The sequence below is a fragment of the Aethina tumida genome, chromosome 3 (genome assembly GCF_024364675.1).
Source record: "Aethina tumida isolate Nest 87 chromosome 3, icAetTumi1.1, whole genome shotgun sequence".
NCBI classification, from domain to species: Eukaryota; Metazoa; Arthropoda; class Insecta; order Coleoptera; family Nitidulidae; genus Aethina; species Aethina tumida.
Window position 1 is genome coordinate 18,801,064 of NC_065437.1, and position 23,783 is coordinate 18,824,846.

Consider the following 23,783-nt stretch of genomic DNA (forward strand, 5'->3'; position numbering starts at 1 on the left):
ACAGTCATATGAAAGCTACATTTGTAAGTGATTTGATCTGAATATGTTCACGAGAGTCAGTTGCAATGATCAACCACAATCAATATACATATACTAAATGTAAGTTCTACAAGTGTCATCAGGTTTCGGCAATTCAACGCACATATATTCCCAATTAATAACCATAATCAGGTCAATTAAACACGGAACTAAAATGATGGTATTTGATAAATACTATTTACGTATAAGGCATTTCTCAAAGTACCAACTCTAACGTTAACGGCCAATAATCAATCGATTGCATTACTGTTAATAAATATGTTCAATTTTATATTCAGGGAGCCACTCACTTTTTTAATTATTTCCTTTAAAAGCCAAACAAATATTTGTAATAATATATATTATCAATTTGCACAATGAAAATTATATTTATAGGTACATGCTTTTAAGCAATTAAAGTCAACGAACATCAAAAGTTTTCAGTTGAGGAATTCGGTTCAAAACGAGGGACAGAAAACGATTTATGATTCTCCGCTCGACGGGAAAATGATAAAATTGTATTGTAAACATCTGGACTTTGTAAAATCGAGTCACAAAAGAATCCACTTATTAAGGAACACTTAATAAATTGCCGTATTTAACATAAATCGTATCTTTCTGTGACAGTTGTCGCGAATTGAATGTCGATTAAGATAAGGCCAAGTCGGAGAATTGTGGATGCGAAGGGACCGGAGTTTTTCATTGAAAGTGGAGTGCGATTGTTCCTAGGAAGCGGGGTATCGATTCGAAGTGTTTTGGGAGTGTTCACTTGTCTGATCAAAGCACTCTGAATCTCGAGCTTTAACCTCCAGTAACGCCGAATTTACAATATCCAGTTAGCGGCCGTTTGGGAGTGACCATAAAATTTATAATATTTCTAAAAGCTGAACGATGTTAGGAAACGATATAATATACATTATTCGTTTCCACATAAATTTCCAACAGGGTTAGACAATTTAATAGATAACTCATTTATGTCTATAAACTTTATAATATATATTAAGCTTAATATAACATACATTTTGATAGAATTTTATAGTAAATCTTAAATTATATTATTTAAAATAAATAATTTTTGATTAATTAACTTTCAATTTACTTTATTTTTCTGATTTTTTTTATTTAATTTATATTATAATTAAATTAATATTTCCGTTAGTTTATTTTAAAATGATAATAAGTTTTTTTTAACTTTGAAATATGCATACAATATGATTGTAACATTTCGTTGTTTCACTTTTGTTAGTAGTTTGAAAAAATACCTAAGAAGACATTAATAAGTATTATTGAAAAAGTTTCGCAATCAGAACTACGGCACTCGACATAGAACAGATTAACAATAAGCTCAGAAACCCTGAAAAGCTCTCAATTTCCCCGAATTCAAATTAAAATTGCTAGAAACAAAACCCATCCAAGATCTGACAACATCAGAGGGTTTACCTCACCAAAAAGATGGGAATCTCACACAACCCTGGTAGAAAGCATTTATCAGGGTTATCACACTTGTCTCAGCACCCTAACATTATCTGATAATACATATGCACGAACCACCCTTGTCTACTGTACTCACATGCCTCTGATAAGGCAGAACGTCTTTACACTGTGGTCTACGAGCTCGATTTTAAGTGGTTGTTTATTGTACATTGGCACGAATCCTGCGTAATGCCAGACATGAACAGACAGCTATTTTAATTATTTAGTTCTGACAGTTTAATTGTTACACAATGGCATGACATCTGAAATACGATCCTGTTTATTTGTTATAACATATTATAATATATAGCAAAGCCATTTTAGTGTATACATATAAATTATAAACATTTTTAATGTATGCATTTAAAAAATATAAAAATGTTTTGTCTTTCAAGTACTTCTGTCATAATAATTGCATTATCGATACATGTTAAAATAAGATATAGGCACTACATTAAACAAAATATATAAGCAGTTTCAACTCGAACATTGTAAAGTCAAGCTTATGGGCAAACACTTAAATTTAATCTCAGTCATTTGGTATTATCCATGAAATATTGGCGTGCACTTGCTGCAGTAAACATTGTTTCGTGATAGATAGTTCCTAAGATTTATGTTACAAAACTATTTAAAGTGTCCAAGCTTATACAGTTAATCTATGAAGAGTTAAAAGGAAAAATATATTTGTTTTTGTTACTTAAAGTTTAAATATTCACTATAGAATGAATAAATTGAATTTTTTAAAATTACATTTGTCAAGAAATTTTTTCCGCTTTTCCTTTCCGGAATGGGATTCAACTTATACTACGAAATGTTTTCTAAACATTTTGTGGATGCTATTAAATAAACATTTTCAGTATGCTAATGCTTTTAAACATTAAACTGAATCACTTAAAATTCTAAAGGTAATATTGTCGTAGTGGTAATTTTGAGCTAACACATCATAAATATTCATCAGGACTATATAAACACGTGCACAATACGAGAAATTTAGTAAAGTTATAAAAATCCATTGCTCACATGAACTGGTAATCCAATTATGCATTTACATACCAAATATCTATTTGGGGACTACGAAAATTATTGTTTTTGTAAGGACCGTATGATAAAAAACTTATTTTATTTTAAATAAATGTCTACGTACACTTATCTGACGCGTGTCTTTTGAAAATTATTGAGTCGTATCAAATAGGAAGTTATATTTCCAGAATATAAAAATGATGATGGTAAACAGTTCCAATCAAATGGCCCAGTTTCAGTTAGAATTGTGGTAATTTCCAAGAGTATGCAATCGATAAAATACAAAGCCGAAGTTCGTATTTTGTATTAATTTATATTCATGACTTCGATGGAAAGCGAAACGGGCAACCGACCACAATGCAGAATGAAAATTCAATTTGAAGGAAAATATCGGCGTGTTATTATGATACAATACATCAGGAACGATTTTTTGAGCAAGAACTGCGAGCTAACTGATAAATAACTTAAGCCCTATATCTCCATTTAAATTCGTATGGATTAATAATTAAACGATCCGTCAGATAATATCAATCAAATTCAACAGTCCGAAAAACCTACACACTAACACTGATTTATTAATTATAAAGTTACAAATATGTGGCTAAATTAATCATAAAATTTGTTGTATACAGCAACTTAGTGCCAAGTAAATTTGCACTGATTTGTCTTATATTATAGTAACTAGATACCAATTAGTCAGTGCAAACAGGAACTAACTGAGACAATGACACCTCATTTATAATAATTTTGTAACTTGTAACCCTGAAAGTTCTTGAATAGCATATAAAACGGGACTTTAAAACTAATTACTAGCCCCACTCGTTTATACAATTTGCTAAGGTAATTCGAACAAGGGTTCGTTAAGTTCGGAAGTGGAGGTGACCTGTAACGTTTTACACATGTTTCTGGCTGGTAGCGACCTGCGCCATGACAGGCGTTATAAATCGTTCCATTTCAATTTTCTGACTGTAATTAAAGTGACAGTTATTTTACCTATGGATTAGAATATTTTACTTAATTTGGATTTTATTAATTTTGGCAATTATAAAATATAAATTGGTGAAATACCTTTTTGAAACTATTAACTCTACAATATTTTTATTCATCATATTATTATTATTTCAAAGACAGAGTATTATATTTAATTTTGTTTTTTTTTACGTACGGTATAGTATAGATTTTTTGTAAAATACATTTAAAATGTGATACAGACTTTCATGCAGTTATTGTCTCTTTATTATTAAAGTGTAATTCCTTAATTCTTAACAACTATATTATACCTGATTTTATTTTGGAATAAAAAAGTAAACAATGTATACATAATATATTCAACTTAATCAAACTATTATCCAACGAATTTTTTTGATATTAGCTTATTAAACAACAATTAACAACTATTTTCTAACGTATACTTTTGTGTATAAACAATATTAATTTGTCTCAATAATCAAATATAAATAAATTAAAGAATTGTAATTTTGAAAAAGTATTTAAAGTCAATAATTTATATTCAAGAAAATATCGGTTAAGTTTAATTATTACAAAATTATGATCTATTAAAGAGTGCAAGTTTCCCAAGTTCTTTTTATGTAACATTAAAAGTTTCACAATGAATCCATTCATTAACTTCTCCAATTCTATGACTTGAATATAAATGATGGAACTAAAAATTTCCTTTAAAACCGTCAACAAAACAATACTTAAATTAAATTCCAAAGTTAATAAGATCTTAAGTTAATGAATTTTTCTATTTTAAAAATTAAAAAGTTTTGCATACAAGCACAATTTAAGTTTAATCAGTTCCTTAGAGATTATAACGTATACACTGTAAACTAACGAGATACGTGCACTTCGAGAAATTTCGTACGAGAAATTGCGTTATTGTCACTAATCGTGTTAGTGTCACACGACAAACGTACTAATATTGCGACGGGGTTAATCTCGTGGTGTCATTAATATAACTAAACCTGATAAAATTTGCATAAGTCTGAATTATTGAAATAATCTCATTTGCATAACTAATTTTTTATTTTTGTGTAGTGATAAATTTAGGGAAATTTAAATATAATTTATTAATTGAATTATATGAAGGATACTTTTTTATGATTAGTTTATATTTCGTTTTATATATTTTTTAATTTTGTTTACGGCTTATTTGTTCCTTTTCCTGTTCTTAATATTAATAAGCACATTTCATTAAACGAAGCAGTTTATGCAAATATTTTAACAAAACTTTTTTATGTTACTTTAATGAAGTATTCTGTACTCAGTGATGTTACTGTCACAGAACTAGTTAAACAGCTAAGTTTACCAAACTCTCTTATTTACCAAATAAAGCATCAGAAATATATTTCTTGTCAATAGAATATGCTTCTGATATTACAACAAATAATTCACGAATTCTAAAATAAAACTGTCGTAACAATGTATACAAATATATAAAACATTCGCATGAACGAAAAGCTGATGTGGTTGTATATTTGACATGTTAAAATATTACAAGATATAACAAAAGTGTCGCAAACTGAGCGAAACGTAATATTTGGTTACATTTTATTTTTACTCAGATATAAGGAACATCTGCATCCCCTAGTTAACTTTGTAACATTTCGGATCAATCGCCAAATATCGTAGAGTAAATAAAAATTTTACTAGTTTTAAAAAGCAGAAAAATATGACACAATGCAAATATGTAATATAATCTCGTATTTAAAATACATCTGGAAATAATAAAATTAATTTCATTCATATTGGTTTTAGATCTTTTAAATTTCATTATGAAGAAATAAATATAGAAAGATTATATTCGAGGAATTGTTAAAAGATTTCAAATGTACTTCACTTTATTATTACTATTTTTAAAAAGATATTGGATATTTTTGTGTGATATATTTTTAGACTTTTGAGATGAAATGTACTAAAAGCAATGATATTAAGAAACGTATTTAATAAACAGGAAATGTTTTGTATCGATTAATTTCAGTAATGCGATAGAATTTTACTGGACTCTGCAGTTTTTAATTGTGATTTTGTATGATTTCTTAAGATAAATATTATTTTGGCTTACAATGCATATAGATTGAACCACAGTTCAGAACAGTTTCTAATCATTATTATGTCCTAACGTTTTTATTTTAGAAAGCAAACCAAAGATATAAATCACTTAAATATTTACAAATTAAAGCAAATTGCAAGTAATATGTTGTTGTTGTTGTTGCTAAAGGTTTCTCTTCTGGCTTTAACGAACATTACGTACATTTGTTAACTGTAAAGTATTATTTTTCACTACGCAGCGTATAAATCACTTAGTCCGCTCCAGCAACAAAACTTTATGAGAGTTGAAAACAAGGGAGCACATTTTACTTGAGTCTAAGACATCAAAAATTAGGACAAATGTTTATTAGTTTCGGATAGGTATAAAAGTTTTTAAAACTAAGGAACAGGACGTACATTGTATTAGGATTTCCAGACATCTAAATGTGAAATCAATGTATGCAGCACATAAGGCACGTAAGGTAATTTATAAGAAAGTTCCGTAAAACTTGTAGTCATGCAGCTGAATTCATACGCAGGTACAATGCAGTGGCGCAACAACATCCGATAATTCAAATCAATTAGTTATTGAAATTATATAATTAATCATGCTTGAACAAATCCTAATACAATTTAAATAAAGCGGCACAGAAAAATGTATTCACAAAAGGAATTAATTCCGTATGAATTTACTCCGAGGATTCTATAGAGGAAGTAATACATAAACAGAACCCTTTTGCTCTCCCATAATCCATTAAGTGACTGGCTCAGAGATCTCAGTAGTGCATAGCTAAGTGCGAACACTCACGAATATTCCCTACGGACCCCTTTATTTCAATTTATCGAATTTGGACAGAACTAATTACCCAATTTATTACACTGAAGTAAAAATTCGGTTGGCGCCAGGGAATGATTAAGGAAGGGAGGAAGCACGCATAATTAATTTTCTGAATTGAAAACATTGATTGGGTAAAATATGAAATTCACCACCGACGAATTGTTTCGAGAATGTTCTTTGTCTTATAAGATTGATTAAAACTTTGTATTTGGACAATTAAAAGTTACGTTATTTTAATAATAAAAGTACATTTTTAGTCTCATATAACAGTGTGTTGTTAACATGTCGTCTAAAAACCGTATCATGGTTTAAACTAAAATCGATTACCGCACATCTCAGTTTTTGTCAAACGCGAACAAGATTAATGGAGATTTAACGATTCTCTCTAAGACAGTGGGCTAATGCCCTTGAGATTTTCCACAAAAATATACCAGTAAAAGCAAATAAGGACTATTATAAGTAAAAAGCGGATTATATTATCGATGTATTCGGTGATAAATGTGAATCTTAAGTTCACTAAAATGAGTAATTATTATTACATAAAAAGATATTTCCCAATAAGAATTAAGTTAGGTGATATTTAGAAATATCTCAGAGTATTTTAATATTAATGTTTACATATTTTTTCCTCTGTTCGGCAAGAAAATAATGAAAATGGGAAATTTATGTTATGATGTATACTAAAAAGATTTTAACTAACAATTCACATTTTCATATTTAAGTCATACTATAATAATGTGTTAGAATAACACAGCAGTAGAAATCAGGTAAAAGAAATTAGTTATATTTTTTTTTACACATTGCACAAATGCTTTATCACGTTTATTAGGTTGAATTAAACTTCATCTAATTAAGAGGATTTTCTAATAGTGACCTAAATAAAGTATTCTATTGAAAACGGATTGTTGAAAAAACATTTTCTAGGGTACGCAAAGAGTGTGGACTATTTTCCGTGAAACTTTTCCACAGAACCTTTGGATAGGCGACACTTCCGATATAGAGATCAAAGGATAAAGTTCTAAATTCGTTTTCTCAACGTATCAATATTGGAGTGTGCACTTTCCATATTGTGTTGTTTATAGCACAGCTTCTCAATATTGCCTCATATTTTTCCTTCCCCAACCAGAAGATATTATCCTCGCTTTGTAGATATCTATCGATGAAATGTATAAAAATGTGGTGGTATACAATATTATACAAACAAGCTGGAAATTTACTCATTTTCAGTGGAAGATGTTGAAATAATTACTCTAAACGTTTATTGTTGTGTAATAAATTACGACTAGTCGTTAAAGACTGAAATTAATTTTATGACACATAAGAGGTGGTGAAATAGCGATGTAATATTCTAAATTACAATGTAAATTACTCAGAAGAGGACGTCAAGCTGCCTCGAAATAACTATCCAGATCCAATGAAATACGAGCGGAAGCGAAATATTTCTCTAAAAGACCTGGCCTCATAAACATGTTGGTCACGAATTATTGCCATTTTTGCCGTGGCGACAATTGCCATTGTAACTCACATCGCAGAACAACATTAAATGCCATTTAGTATTTATTTCTGTTTTATAAAAAAAGTCGTTAAATCATTGACATTCTGAACGATACTTTACGACTGCATATTTCATTTGGTTTTTCCATTTTCAGTCGAGACGCTAAATGTACAGTGCATAAATATTCCTGTTTGGTTAATCGAGACTGAGTTGCCACAGCCCTGTGAAAAAGTACGAGAAACATAGTTTCAGCGTCAATAAATATCACTTTTTCAAGAGTGGCTTGGAAAATAGGATTTTAAAGAGTTTGAAGGAATTTAAATGTGATGGTTGCAAAATATTTATTTGAAATTTTGTTCTAATGTTACTCTAATTAGTATTATAAACATTCTAATAAATTTTGTAATTCGTTATAATATTTTTTAACAATTAGAATGCACATTAATTAATTTATTAATATCTCATTACACATTCAGTAACTATTTTAACAATGAAATGACAAAATTTTCTCTTCCACTTCTTTTTTAGCCCGTGGTAAAGTGCAGCTTGACATTATTGCGGAACTCGGAAACACCAAATGATGTTACATATTACGACAAAACGTGATTCATACATCACTTCAGCTTCCATATCATATCATCTATTTAAAATTGCATCACACACTATTTGTATGCGATGCAGTTGTTATTGTCATTGTGAATAAAACCCAACAGTAAAGTAAAAAATTAACAAACACAAAAGAATTTTGCAATAAAATTTTTTATATAGAATAATTAAAATATTATTAATATAAAAGCAACCAATGTTTTATATAATTGTAAAATAATGTGTTCCATTTTCCAGTGAGAGTGTGTAAAATGTTGCTGCGCTTTTGATTTTATGAGTAATTTTATTTTACATACAGCACTTTGAAGTTATGAAACGCCTTTGGCTTTAAAATTACCGCTTCCACCGCTAGCCTCAAAGATTTGGCAAAAACAATTTCTTGGGGATATTTTCCGAACTAAGTAAAAATATATGTATATTTGAAATTCAAATCTTGACGGAAATGGTCTTGGAGTACAGCGAAAAGTGATTTCCGCGAATTTCCTTAAAATTTATTCGCCTGTTCTAGAAATGCTCGTGACACTTTTAAAATAATAATTATTCGACGTGACTTGATTTACAAACCGAAAGAGACGGGACACTTTTAATAAAGAAGCTGAAATAAATTAAACCGTAGGACAGCAATCTGAAAGAGTATTTTAGTTCTCTACGAACAAGCTACATAGAAAGTTAACACTCACACATAAAGGAAATTATTTACCAACTTACTTATTGTATAACACTATATCTGGTCTCCAGATATGATCGGACGGCACGTGAAGCATATGAACTCCACCATACTCCTTAGGCTCCCATCGTAGTTTATAATCGTACCATGACTGTAAAATATCAAAAAAAAAACTAATTATAAATTGTTCGTTTATTTTGTGTAAAATTAATTGGGGGAATTTGTGATTATTGTACATTTCGAAATGTATCTGTAAAAGCAATTAAGTTCAAAATAAAATTGCATATACATTGACACTCCATTTAGACGTAATAATTTAATTGACCACCCCAGACCATTGTTGGCAGATTATAAATCATTTATACGTCGGTCCATTTACTTAGGGGACTGATTTCATACACCTAACTTAATTGAACTCGTATGTAAAGCTATATGTAGATACAGTTTTTAAAGCAATCAATTTAAATTATACAATACAATTTTAAACATTTGTGACAAATGGATCGTTAATATAATGTTTTTTTAACATATGTTTATTAATCAATTTATAACTGTTTCATAAATTATAAAATATACTTTGTGTAAGGGTTTAGTTACAAATAACATTCAAACAATGCTTTTTGTGATCTTTAATATTTGGATATAAGTTTTAATCAAACAAATATATTTTATTAACGAATACAAAATTGTTGGTTTTACAAAATCCGTGTAATAAATGGTCCGTTTTTCACAATTTTAAATTAATTATTTATTGATTTTTGAATAATTTGATTGAATATACTGAAATGTAAAGAATTTAAAAATTAAAAAATGTGTACTTACCTGTTCAACCCATAAATTCGTTGTCATTATTTGATTTTTTAAATTCTGAAACAAAGAAAATCCATTTAGAACTGCGAATAGATGCTGTAGTTTTACGAAAATTTTACATTAATCACAATAACATTCAATAAAAATTAGGGTCTCTTAAAATAAAACAATTTCAAATGTATATGTATATTTTTCTGGCGAACAGAACTTGTTTAGTGATATTTGCCGATATATTTTTATCCTGATAACTAATTTAGTTTGATTAAAACTTCAATAAAGCAGTTCAATATCAATGTTAAAATATACGTATTGTTGATTTTTTGTTATTTGCGAAATGGTTTATTGTACAATCTGATTTAATCGTAGATTGTCAATAATTGTAAAAAATGTAGGTTCGGCATTTACGGAATACAAATAAAATGTCCACATATTTCCAATAAAATCCAACATTTTGAAACACGTCCTCTCATTTTGAATAGTACATTGAATTATAAAATTGAAGTTCACTCCTACTAAATAATATTTCTTATTTAAATCTTGATCTGAACCAAACTGACAAACAACCAGGAACTAGCATTTACATATTTATTAGGCTTCGGCAGAATCCTTTAAATAACTCATTGTTCTCTGAACAAGGCAAATGTACATCAACTGTTACTTATTGAATAAACCAATACTTCCCCATTCTCTCATTCTTTCCGCTATTTTTGTGCTTTATCGATACTAGAAATACAAAGGAATTCGGCGTTCTGTAACTTTCTTTGTGTCTTTCGGTGGTAGATATATACTGCACAAGGGTTTTGCCTCATTTTGTTAACATACTCTCCGAACCTATGCATTAATAACAGTCTGAAATATCGGTTTTTTGTCTAAATAAAAAGGCTCTATTCTTAAAAAAAAATTGAAATTAGATAAATACAGTTTCTGGAATTTTTAATATTGTATGTTATTCTAGTTTAATGTCCAATTACATATTACATGAAGATCTAATATCATTCATCTATGAATTATCAAAATTATGAAAATTAAAACATTAATATACCAAAACACTTTACTAACTTTATTTGTTCTTGATCTTGTATAATTATATTATTATTTCTTTATATTACTAGTAAATTTATATGTTATAATCTTATTGTATTGCATTCTCTTTCTTCAGATTATGGGTATGGGAAACAGCTGTAGTATACTCTGATGACTATGTACATTTATCATTAAATAAAACAAAAATAAAGGCTACATAGATTGCATAAAAACACTATCTTTTTTAAAAGAATACCTTTTTACATGCTTATGTAAAAATGTTAAAATACGAAAATATAACATGAGTTTGTCATCATTTGTAACAAGTCAATTATTAACTGTATTGTTTTTGATACACATAAATATATCATTGGAAACATTTGTATGGATTTTACTCATAATTTGTATATTATTTTTCAACATTTATTCTATTTGAAATAATAGTGTATTTTAAGTAGTAACATTGCTTAATACTATATAGTAATATAAAATCTCTTTTAGGAATAATTTAAAGACAAAGGAAAATCATCTCCTGACATGACAATATAAAAATGACATCAAAATGAAAAGCATTTCTGAACTTTTGTTGAAATCGTAATAAAACTTCAATCTTTCATAAGTACCAGTCTGAATTTTCTTTATAAAGATTTCATTTCGGTAAATAAATATGTTCTGCGTTACTATATACCTATGAGATGTGAGTTCGAAATATTACACTTTTCTGTGACGAAACACAATAAATGTAACGTTTTTATTAACTTTTGGGGAGAGTTTAATTTTAGTATTTCTCCATTTACACTCCAGAAACGTAGAAGATATATGTAAGTACGTTTTCGTAGCAAATGATGTAGTTCAGTTGTTAATGCCTTGGAATAAAATAAGGTAAGAACAAGCTAGTCAAGTTTTAATAAAATGAAATACTTTTTTGTTGAACACACACTTTTTATGGATCATTCTGAGGGTTTGGACTTATTATTTGAAGCTTTTGTTTCCGAGTTGAAAAGTAATATTTTATGTTCAGTAAATGTAATCTTTTGCATCCCCATAAGAAAAATAATTTTTTCCAAAGGTAACTTTAAAGAGAAGTTCCCAAAACTTTACTTATAGGTGGATATGTAGATTATCACATGTGTAAACATAATTGTAGTTATGAGGTCCTCCGGGTGTGATAAGGGAGCGTGTGTTCAATAATTTAGACTAAAAACCGGACGACCGAATGATCTACTTTCCATTTCAACGGGATAGTGGCGCGCCCTGCAGAGACCCTTTACCGCCAGTGGAGCACGGGGACTCGGCGTACATCTCGGCCTGAATTATTTAGTGCGGATTACGACCTCTGTGTCTACTATCGACTGCGACCCGACCAAGCTTTACGTTGGCCGTGCCATGAAAATTAACTTTTTTATTTTAAAATTAAACGACGAAAAGACCTCATTTAATATTTAGTGTGTCACTAGAGGTATTTAAATTTAAATATACACGATTTCTGGGCAATTTTTATGCCGTCGGTGTGTGCATTTTTAAAGGCGCGTCTACCCTTTTAAATTGATCGAAATAAATTGCATATATATCTGGACAGTTTTATGGATTTGTGCTGTTTATGTGATTTCATTTAAATTCAAATTTCTTTGTATTTTTTAATGGTGGTCTCTCAGGCTATTTACAAAAAATTAAAATATATTAGACAATTTTCATTGTTAATATTTTTCTATGACAGCAAATACAATTTTATATTTTATAATATGTAAACTTTCAGAATCACAAATCAAAACCACTGTACACTTATTTATACAAGGAGCTCTCTTATAATCATTATCTATCTAGTGGTCCACATAGAATAAATACGGCCATTTTACTGAAAGAATGTTTTATATGAGTTTTCGTACACCAAATTTTGTGTCGTAACTGAAACTCAATCAATTATTTTTTTTATATTCTATTTTCTCATTATTATTTCTTTACATTTTCATATATTTACTGGTTTGTAAAGTATCAAAGTCTGTTATTTGTCATTATTATAATATCAGAATATTATATACGTTCAATTTAATCAGATAAAAAGAGTTCGAAGTAAGTTCATGAATGTTGCTAATCCTGCTTTTATCATCAAGTAGATTTATGTTAAATCTCCATATAAATCTCGACGTAATAAATATCTGAAGACTTTGGATCTCAGCCCTGCATTTCAATACATTTCAATATCTTATAAACGTTTTTCGTAAAGCGTCTTTCTAAAACATTAAAGAACGTTTGTTTAAATATTCTCAGATCCTCAAATCCAGCTTATGTAGAAAGATGAGGAATTTGTGCACAAATTAAATGAAAATAACGCAGGTTCTTTATTGTCATTTAAGGCTGTTGTTCATGGCTTTGTCGGAAGCAGGAGAATTGGTAATTGCTAAGTTCTAATATATAAGTACAAAATTTCGAATAATTTGAAAATTTCGTCGACTGAATAGGGAGAGCGCATTCACCAAAATTTGAATGGCATAGAAACATGGTAACATGATTTGTGTCTCCTTGTTATTTAAATTTAAACATAGTGATTGAGACAAAATCATGTAATGTTGTTCGATTCATAAAAATATATCATTGTTATTAATTGTTATTTATATACATTTTTTACAATTGAAATAGGTGGTATAATTTGAAACAAAAGAAGTACCTTGAAAAATATTACAAAGATAATGTTAATTATTCTAGACTATTGAATTAAAATTTTAATTTTAGAGAGAACTATATAATGCAGTTTTGTTCTTATTAATTTTCTTACTTTTTGTAATCTTACAATTAGTGCCTTTGTTTAAGATGTTCTGGTATATGCTGGAATCAAAATAAACTAAATAATTTTAAACTGACTTGAAACTTTGATGATACACTTTACTCATTTATTACAAAATACGGTTTATTCGAAAGCTCGTTGAATGTTTTATTACATCTGTGTAATCCTCTTTTCATCCTTCCTAAGCTACAATTTATATTTAATTAGGATATTATGTTCACTTTTGGAAATAAAAAACTAAATACATTTTCAATGATATGTTTTCAAACATTAACCAGCACAATTATGTTACATATACCAATTTTCCATTATTATAAGTTTTGAAATAAGAGTAAATTTGATTATAAATATAATATTATTATCATTGACCAAAACATTAAAATAAATATTAATAACAAAGGTTTTAGTGATTCATAATAAATTGTGCATCATTATTACAATGCCTAATCAAGTGCTAATATTTGTTGTCTGTACGGATGTGTACAAATGGTACCATTTGGTGAATACTTTATAGTCTGTAGAAAGATTTATGTGCTTTAAAATAACTGTAAATCTAAAGTGGGATTATAACTCACGACAAGAAGATATAACGACCGTAGTCTGGATAGTTTCGCTGATGTTGTTTTGTTACTATAATAATACGAAACTTTACATCCTAAAACCATGTCCAGTGTAAACTTAGCTGCATTTGCTTCATTTAAACACAAATAAAATAAATACTATACTCTAACATTTCACAATCATAATTACCCATGACAAAAAAATACAATATGACTATTAATGATACAATATTAAATAATCATTTTCTTGGTCCCGACTAGATTTTGTCAGATATATTCGTAAATAATTCCATATAAAAGTTAAATAAATAGTTATAGGGTAACAACAAGATCTCTATTAACTCTAAAATGAATCGCTTAGGCAATGAACGCATTGTCTCGGTAGCCCAAAACTCATTTGCCATTAATACTGAGTGGATACGCTTGAACGTGCTGAAATTCACCATAATCTGGTCTTTATATCATGATATAATTTATAGGAGATTAGTTTAAATAGGTAATTATTCCAGTGAAAATCAATCCACTAAATCCTCGAACCCGGCTAAGGGCCATAAAAGATTCATAATGGTTATCTCTTTATATAAAATGAAGTCTATGTACACGTATTAGGATTATTAGATATTAGCATGTTAGATGAAAATTTTGTTTAATTAATTTAAACTATAATATATCATCTAGATTAGGTTGTCGTATTTATAATCACGTTCACGCTCCCAAAATCGATAGTTTACACCTTCCAACTTGGCATTTCGCTTAACCCAGTGTCCGTACATTTTCGCTCCTATCACCATATCATTTTAGTTTAATTTGCCATGTTTTGCAACATCAAAGCTAAATGCAAATTGTCGTATTTTAAATTTAACACGTTGTTAATTTATCGTTTAGGTTTATCAGAAATGTTAGTTGATACACTGATTATAGAGTGCAATCGGATGAATTTCTGTGTGTGTTAATCTTGTTTGTCACATTAATCAAAGTGATTTACTAATGAAGCTAATAAACCACTGTTGATCGTTAACAAATGCGTTTAGATAAGATTGAATTTAAATAAAGAGGTATAGAGATAAAAATACAATTGTCTATATGTATAAAAACTATAGAATAATGATAAAATTACTATATCTACAAATCTGTAAAATATTTAATAGTGTCACAACGTTAAATTAACTATAATGGAATAGAAATGTAAAGTAAATTAATTAATCGAATTAGTTACAGAGTTCGTTTAATTTGTTTAGATGTTAAATAATTAAAGTTGTTTGTTATCATTTGTTAAATTAAAATTTAATCTGTTAGAAGCCACCTATTCCGTTTTGGTCATTAAGCAATTAACATAATATGAATAAGCTTTTGTCATTCCAAATTAAGTCTTCTTATATTATATTTTCACTGATTAATTAATTTATCAAATATATTTCTGTCTCTTGAAACCGACAATATGTATGTTGGAATTCTCGGTTTCGGTGTCGGATCTTACTAACCATGGACATCTGGCGTTTCACGTTCAACGATAAACTTATTTGTCGATCCTAACCCCACTGCCATTTATTATCCCTCGAGAAGGATAAACTATAAATTTAAATCAAATTTACATGGACGTGCTAAAGGTACACTATTGTTTCTAACAATCTACATGTCTAAAGGAATGGTTCAGCCTAATCTGTGCATGTATCTCGAAGGATTTACGCAAGCTGAATAGACAGGGAAAATTAATTAATCCTATTAGGCAAAATGATTTGATTTGCAATAATTTTATAGATTGTGCAAACTCATTAATATTAGGATTTATATATAAACATTTCATGAACTGTATGACGTTTATATTGAATATTAATTTTAATTTTATGTAGTTAAATCTAATTCAAAAGTTATTAGAGAATAATTTCATTCGCAATTACACGGTGAGAGTATGATGAATATTTCAATATAGCTAAGTTTTCCGAAAAATATTTCACTTTTATACGCAATTTCCTGAGAACCAGTAATTATCCGAAATGGTCGCTAAATTCTCTGGATGCTCGTGTTTCAAAGCAGTGGTCCATTCTTATCTAAACCTTAATGGATGGCGATAAAAGGGAGCTGAATTTGAACTGCATAAAGGAGACAAAAACCTTAGAGAACCAGGAGAATGAAAAATATGAAGCGTGGAAAAGTTTTACTCGTCCCCCTTGTTTTACATATTGAAGGTTTATTTTATGCAAAAGCGTCAGAAAAAACTTTATATACAGATGAAATGAAATTGAACTTTCCGAAACAGTTACACTTGAAATATGAGTCTTATTAAGTTTTCCTTTTAAATTTATATAATGGCTTTTATATTAATAACGTTTGATGAAACATTTATCAAAATGCCACATTTGCGATTTATGGATGTTAATGGATGAGTATTTGTATTATATAAATTTAAATGTTTTTTCACTATCAGTATTTTATTTTAATAAGTAAATTAATATAAGGCATTTAAAGTTATAACAGAAAAATAAAAAGAAATTGATTGTAATACAATTTGTTGATAAGTTTCAAAGGATTTTTATATAATTTTCGTAAGCAATTTTAAAGATTTTATCAAAATAACGATTTACAATGGAGTTGAATATATGTTGATATATTTGACGTGTGTTTGAGGACGTTTTAATTCAAACTATGTGCATCGCCACTTAAATAATCGATGAGACAATAATTGGCGTCCCCACCTCTTCTGTGTTACTGTTGGTGGTCATCTTGGCACGTTATAAATTTGTTATGATTGATTGATGCTCCCGAACCTACATGCCCATTGTTAACGGTCACTGGATTTTGATGTGAAAGTAGATTTATGACGCTAACGGTCAAACGAATCCAGCCATAATTTGTAAAAGTAAACTTCACATGTTTTTTATTCAAGCATCGCATTCTAATTGATTTATTTTGTCGGTGTGATTTTTACAAATTTGCTGTTCCGAATCGATAAGCACCATGTTTGGTCTTTTATATAGCAATTCATTTATATATAGCGTCCATTAGCTCTAAACTCAAAACATACTCCTTTCGTGGTTGGCCTCTTCTGGCCACTCTACGATACAACAAACCAATTATAGTTAATAACAGCCAGTGACACTATACTAATCCAAATGTAAGACAATAGAAGTCCTTTACAAACCTATTCAAACTTATTATTATTGTACTATAAGTTTTCTGTGTCATTATCTGAGCATATTTAGTACACTATGATTTTAATTAAGTTAATCTTGGTCTGTGGTATTAAGTAGGTTTCACAATACAAATTTTCGTTTGTTAATTTAAATGAATAAAAGTAAAAATGTAAAAATCAAATAGTAAAGAAAACAAAACTAAAAATTTGTTTCTAGCAATGTCATGATTTGTTTCTAGCAGGATCATTTTGATGATCACCATGAGACTAGACATAGAGAAGTGAATTATTTATTTTACCAAATTATGATTTGATATTTATTTGAAATGGATAGTGATGCTCATTGCTTGGAAATATTTTCTGATATCGAAATTTCCAAAGCCATAAACTTACATTTTCAGTCACGCAATACATCAAGCATGCAAAAGGCTATTACTGAAAGCAATTTCATAATTAGATTCCGTGGGAAATTTTATGAGGGTATTATACGGTCAATGTTCCACGGTGACAGCAACTTGTTGATATTAAACATTTGTAAATTGAGATGTAATTTTTTATCTGGAATTTGTTCATTTGTAATTACATAATTCTAGTATATCCCCCCTTTCATAACATTACTAATATTTTTAACAAATTAGTGAAGTTTTCGACTTATTGTTAAAATATATTTGCTATATTATTTTATAATAAAAGTAGATACAAACTCTTGTCGTTCGATCTTCCATTGTAAATAAAAATTAGGAATTTGTAGTTGATAATTTATTACGGTACACATAAAGGGTATATTAAGAAAAGAGCAAAGAGAATTTTTACTAATTAATAAATTATATTCGTTAGATAGTTTTTGATTAAGGATAAATTAATTATTATGTTATAATTATTATTATTATAAAAGTTTTAATGTTGCCAAAGCTTTGAGTAATTACTTGTACAATTTAATATAATTTAAAAATAATAAACCTTTTAAAATATGGCTTGTATTTGCATTAGCAATTGTTTACTTACACTTTTCAGATACATCTGTTGTTTTATGTTAAGTATTAATTGAATGTTCTAAATCTATTATGTTAATTGTTACAATTTAAACAATTTACATTTTACAATATTGGTCATTTTATTTATGACAAAAGTAATTTTGTAACTGAGTGATATAATTAAAATACACTATTGCAAATCGACATAAATCACTCACGAATTATCCACAAAATTGAGTGTGTATCCAATTTGATAATTATAAATCTGTAATTTAACAATTCATACGAATTTCTAGTTATTTTAAATATTTACGTTTTAATAAAATTATATGAAATTTAGAGATATGATAATTCATTTGATTATTTATATTATATTATCCGTTTATATTAATAAACTGCACGTTATAAAATAATTTAGTTTTTAGTTGAATGAAACAATATTTGCCAACTTTCACCTTTGCCGCAGTTTATTATATTACACTACATATTTGCACACTTCAGCAATTTTGACGAGGGCCAGTCCTAAGTAATGCGCTTAGAGCCCCATTTAACAGTCACCTCCGTCCACTTCGCCAATAGAAGAACATGTAAACATGGCAAACACCGAACAATGTCCGGGATTGCGTGGCACACGTGATGTATTATAGCGGGAATAACGGTGTCCCATTCCCACGATACTTTTTCCGCCTAAAACGTCACCTGGATTCCCAGAAGAGTGCGGATTCAAACACCGTTTGACAATTCGTATTATCGAATCCGACGGAAAATGGATCCTATCAGCGTTTAAGTTTAAATCGGATTTAAAATTCATGGCGGCACGTACTCGGAATGCGAATGTTTTCTCTCGGTTCGTGTGCCACGGTCACACAGTCAGATACCGAAAGTCAATTAAAAAATAAAAGGCCCGACACGATTGTGTGTATGCGAGATTTTGCCATTGTTGTCTACACAGGATAATGGGTCATTATTTTGATCGTTGCCAACTTGTAAAGGACAAATATTCGACGTAAAAAGTAACACAAAAAAATGTCAATGTGTATAGCATGTTAATGGTGAACGACTAAAATCCCCGTTGTTATTTTACTTATTATCGTTTTTTTTTGTTTGTTTGTTAAGGTAGGGAATTCTTTTTTGTTTTTGTTTGGAGTATTTGTTTGTATAAATAATGACTCTTTTTAATTTTGTAATCATTAAATGAATGTCATACAAGAAGGATTGTAGAAATGGCGAATGCGCTGGTAAAAATAAGTAATAATTAATTACACTCAAACGAAAAAAGTTAAGCACGACCAAAATATAAATTTAACCATACATTTCTTTTTACTCCCTGTGTGCGTTGATTATTTGTGAGTAAAAATGAAAAAATGAAAACAATAAAATCTTATACAAAAAACGCATCTTAAGATTCAGTTGATATTTAAATATACTGTTTGATTTTAACTCTGTTCAAGAATTAACAACAAATTTCTTCTGCCTCTTCTGAAAATCATGCAGAGACGTCATTTATCAGAAGCTGACCGACATCATGCTGTAAGAATGCTTCCGGCTGGCTCAAGACAAGTTGACGTGGCCGCAGCATTTAATCTTGACCAAAGATGTATGACATCTCACCGGGAAGGTTGATTATTAATCAGAGAAGCATGAGCGGACCCAATACGAAACTGCACACTTCTCAGAGTTACCCCTCAGCCTGCAGCGAGATTAGTTTGATGTCAGGAGAGAGAATTGAGGCATGAAGAGTGGAAGGAATACTATGACGTTTACAGATACAAGCAGATTTGGACTATCTTTAGTGATAGAAGATCAATACGAATCCGGATACCTCCAAATCAAAGAATAAATCCACGTTATATGTAAAAAGTTTTGGCATACCAAGATGGGTCCAAATAGTAAGGGGTGGTATTTAGAGGTAGAACGGACCTTTGATATTTTTTATTTTAATTTATATACCACATATAGAATAGTTAGTATATTTATATAGAATATAATAGTTATATTTATATAGTAACACATCGTTCAATAAGTCCCGAGACTAACAACGAAAACAAGATTTTTTTTTCAAAAATCATTTTTATTCATTATTATAATCTCCTTTTAGAATGATACAATCGTTCCAACGTTTCTATACCATGTTTATAAAAGGATTTATCCTAGCTTCGAAATAGGATTCAGTTTCGGCAATGACTTCCTCATTCGAGCCAAATTTTTTTCCCTGGAGCATTTTTTTGTAATCAGCAAAGAGCCAGTAGTCGCTGGTGGCTAAATCTGTCGAATACGGGGGGTGGGGATGCAAATCAAAGCCCAACTCGTTCAATTTTGCCTTTGCAAGCAATCGCGGCACCCACTTGGAAAAACTTTTTTCATGCTCAATTTTTCATGAAGGATTGTAAATACGCTTCCAGAAGATATCTGTGTCATTTCTGCAATCTCAAGGGCTTCCAATGGCCTACCCGAATGTGTCCGTAAGACCACGTTTAAACTCAGCATACCACCGACAATTCGTTGGTTTGGATGAAGAGGAGTCCGGGTAATGTTTTTCAAACCATTGCTGGGCTTCTACGGTGTTCTTACCAATTAAAAAACAATGTTTTATTAACACGCGAAACTCACTTTTCTCCATTTTTCAAACAAATTACAAAGTGACTTTACTCTAACCTCGATAACTCTGCTGTTTGTGGTTCGATCGACGTAAAATTTTTACATGTTTTATGTAAAGATTCGTACTTTAGAGAAACGTGGCCAGTTTGGTACTACTAGGACCATTTCTAGGTTAGTCTCGGGACTTATTGAACGATGTGTTATATAGTCCATAATTTATGTAGAAATTTTAAGGATAAATACTAAGATAGACTAGATAATACTTTTTCTAGACAAGAGGCCCATATACCATTTCTAAAAAAATAATAAAAAAATTTTTAAATAATAAATAAAATAAATAAATTAATGAACCTTTTGTATTAAATTTTTAATAAACATATACAGTAGGGTCATAAATTACTCCTTTGCCCACTTTTGGTTAGAACAAGATATTGATTTATTTTGTCTGATATTTTACTTTTCTCTTATGATTAACAAACTTATTATTTAAAATTATACTTCTTGACATTTCATTTTCTATACTACTATACTATAGAAATCTTTTTTTAGAATAATTTTCTGCAACAATTTAATTATCAAATTTAGCTTCAATTCTCTTAAATTTAAATTAATTTGAGAATAAATATTAATAAATAAGTTCTTTACCGACACCAGTAAATTTAATAACTAACTTTGCCTTTACTTGAAACTCCAAACGAAACCTAAATTAATTACCGAAAAGTGTATGATCCAATTTCGTTCTCTGATTGAACCATAATCTAATAATACCAAAACCAAACACAAAACAACAATCATCTTTATCAAATTTGAACACAATTTGGGTGTAAACATTTTCCCGTGTTATGCCGGCGTTGTTTGTCAACAACACCCCAGTGTCAGACATATGCATTTACATCCGCTCACCAGCACGTTAACAATGGGCTCATTCGGCTTAATCCAATCAGAAGTTGTAACTAAGCTTTTCAATAATACCGCTAGTAACTACTAATCTGATCTAACCACTATACAATATACCTCAATGAATACCCTCGGTTAACAGAAGGCGTTCTGCGCGACGCGTCGAATCTCTAACTCCACTAATTTCTAGGTAATTATATCGAACGCCAATTAAACATAAAATGGATGATTAATTTTGTAATTAGTTCCAACAGCGAGCCATCATGGTTGTCTAATTTAGACATACATATATTTATTTACGTTTAACAATCTAAAACTCCATCAAGGTATTAAATTTTGATTAAGACGGAGGTTATTACATTACGAATCTAAAGCAAATCTGACAAAGATACCGTTCATATTAAATTTGTTATATTAACTTAACGCTTAAAATATTTAACAAGATAATCATTCCTCGATTTAAGATGACTATTATTTTATGAAATATAAAAGCAATTAACTATATAGCAATTAATTCATATAAAGCAAAAAAAGTCTCCAAAGAACTTTACCAGAGGGTCATTAAGATTAAAGTTGAATATTTAACGAAGGTATGGTTTGGACTCTAAAGATTAATTATACAGTTTAAGAGAATTTAAAAATGAATGTGAACCAGGAGACTTTTAATTTAGAATACTTTTTAAACGCTTTAACAATGGAGGTGGAATAAACAAAATGTCCCCAAATAATAGTACCTGTGCTGTAAAATAAAAATAAACAACTTTAATTATTATTAATGATAATAACAACAAGTATAATTCAATAATTTTTAACATACATAATTGTTCCATGTATAATCACACCCATGTACTCGGTCTGTCTCAAAACTTAGGTGAGTGGTGCAATAAATTATCTCAGGTTTGCGCCACCCAGAATATAAAAACTAAACTAAATTGGTAAACATTTAGTCATTCACGAAATTTTTATCTTTAGAAAGATACTCTATATTCTTTATACTTTTTTCAAATCGAACATTATGAATTCTAAAATCGAAATTCCCGCTAAGATCAAACGATCATGGGTTAGTATATTTGAAGGTTCTGGACCGATTGCTGAATAGAATTACATGTGTTTGACCAGAATATTGGGAGCAAGGATTATGACGCCTTTTGTAACAAGATCAGAATAATGAAGGAGTTCTTGGCAAAAGGGGCGCCATATTCGCCAAATTTAGCTCCAGCAGACTTCTGCTTATACCCTAAACTAAAATTTGCCATGAAATGGAAGCGTTATGAGTCCATAGAAGAGATCCAAACTACGATCACACGGGCCCTAGAAAAGATCCCAAAGAATGACTTCCACCTTTGTATTCAATCGTTTTACAGACGATTCTAACGTTGTATAAATAACAAAGGATCGTACTTCGAATAATATTAAATAAAAATTACTATTTGTTTACCGGTTTCCTTTATCTGAGATCATAAATTGTAATTTAAGTTTAATTTCTTAAATAATTTTCGTTGTAATTTAGAATTCAGTCTACTATTGTAATTAAAATAATATTAGGACTCTAATGCCCTAATACACGCCCTACTACAAAAGATAGTAGCGGTAGAAACGTTACACACACATAAAAATGGTTAATGGTACAGAATATAAATAATACTTCTACGTTCTGGAATATAAAATTTCATTTTTTATACCTTGGACATATGTGTGTGTGTGTATACGGACCTTTCATATAAATAGCGACCTAAGCAAATGTATAATTTATTATCTTTTTTCCGAGTTGATTTAATGTTAGTAACTCGGTGAGGGAAAATTTCGTTTTCCTCTTTTCCTCTATCATAATACTCCCAGCACAAATGATACGTATCAAA

At 29.3% G+C, this 23,783-nt stretch overlaps 2 protein-coding genes across 3 annotated transcripts in view; one reads left to right on the forward strand and one right to left on the reverse strand.

Moving 5' to 3' along the window:
• Positions 1-23,783, reverse strand: part of LOC109593859 (acetylcholine receptor subunit alpha-like) — a 77,206-nt gene that overhangs the window by 27,068 nt on the left and 26,355 nt on the right. Inside the window, exons 2-3 of the mRNA XM_020008975.2 lie at positions 9,973-10,017; positions 9,192-9,301 (exon numbers count right to left, since the gene is read on the reverse strand). Of these exons, the coding sequence (XP_019864534.1) occupies positions 9,192-9,301; positions 9,973-10,017 (155 nt within the window). The remainder of the gene's footprint in view (positions 1-9,191; positions 9,302-9,972; positions 10,018-23,783) is intronic.
• Positions 1-23,783, forward strand: part of LOC109593864 (troponin T) — a 168,468-nt gene that overhangs the window by 5,976 nt on the left and 138,709 nt on the right. The window contains exon 1 of one of the 2 annotated variants that reach the window (XM_049965534.1): positions 19,499-19,508. The exons of the other annotated variant lie outside the window; for it this stretch is intronic. The gene's annotated coding sequence lies outside the window, so the exon portion shown is untranslated. Of the gene's footprint in view, positions 1-19,498; positions 19,509-23,783 lie in introns of those variants that run through there. 2 annotated transcript variants of the gene reach the window in all.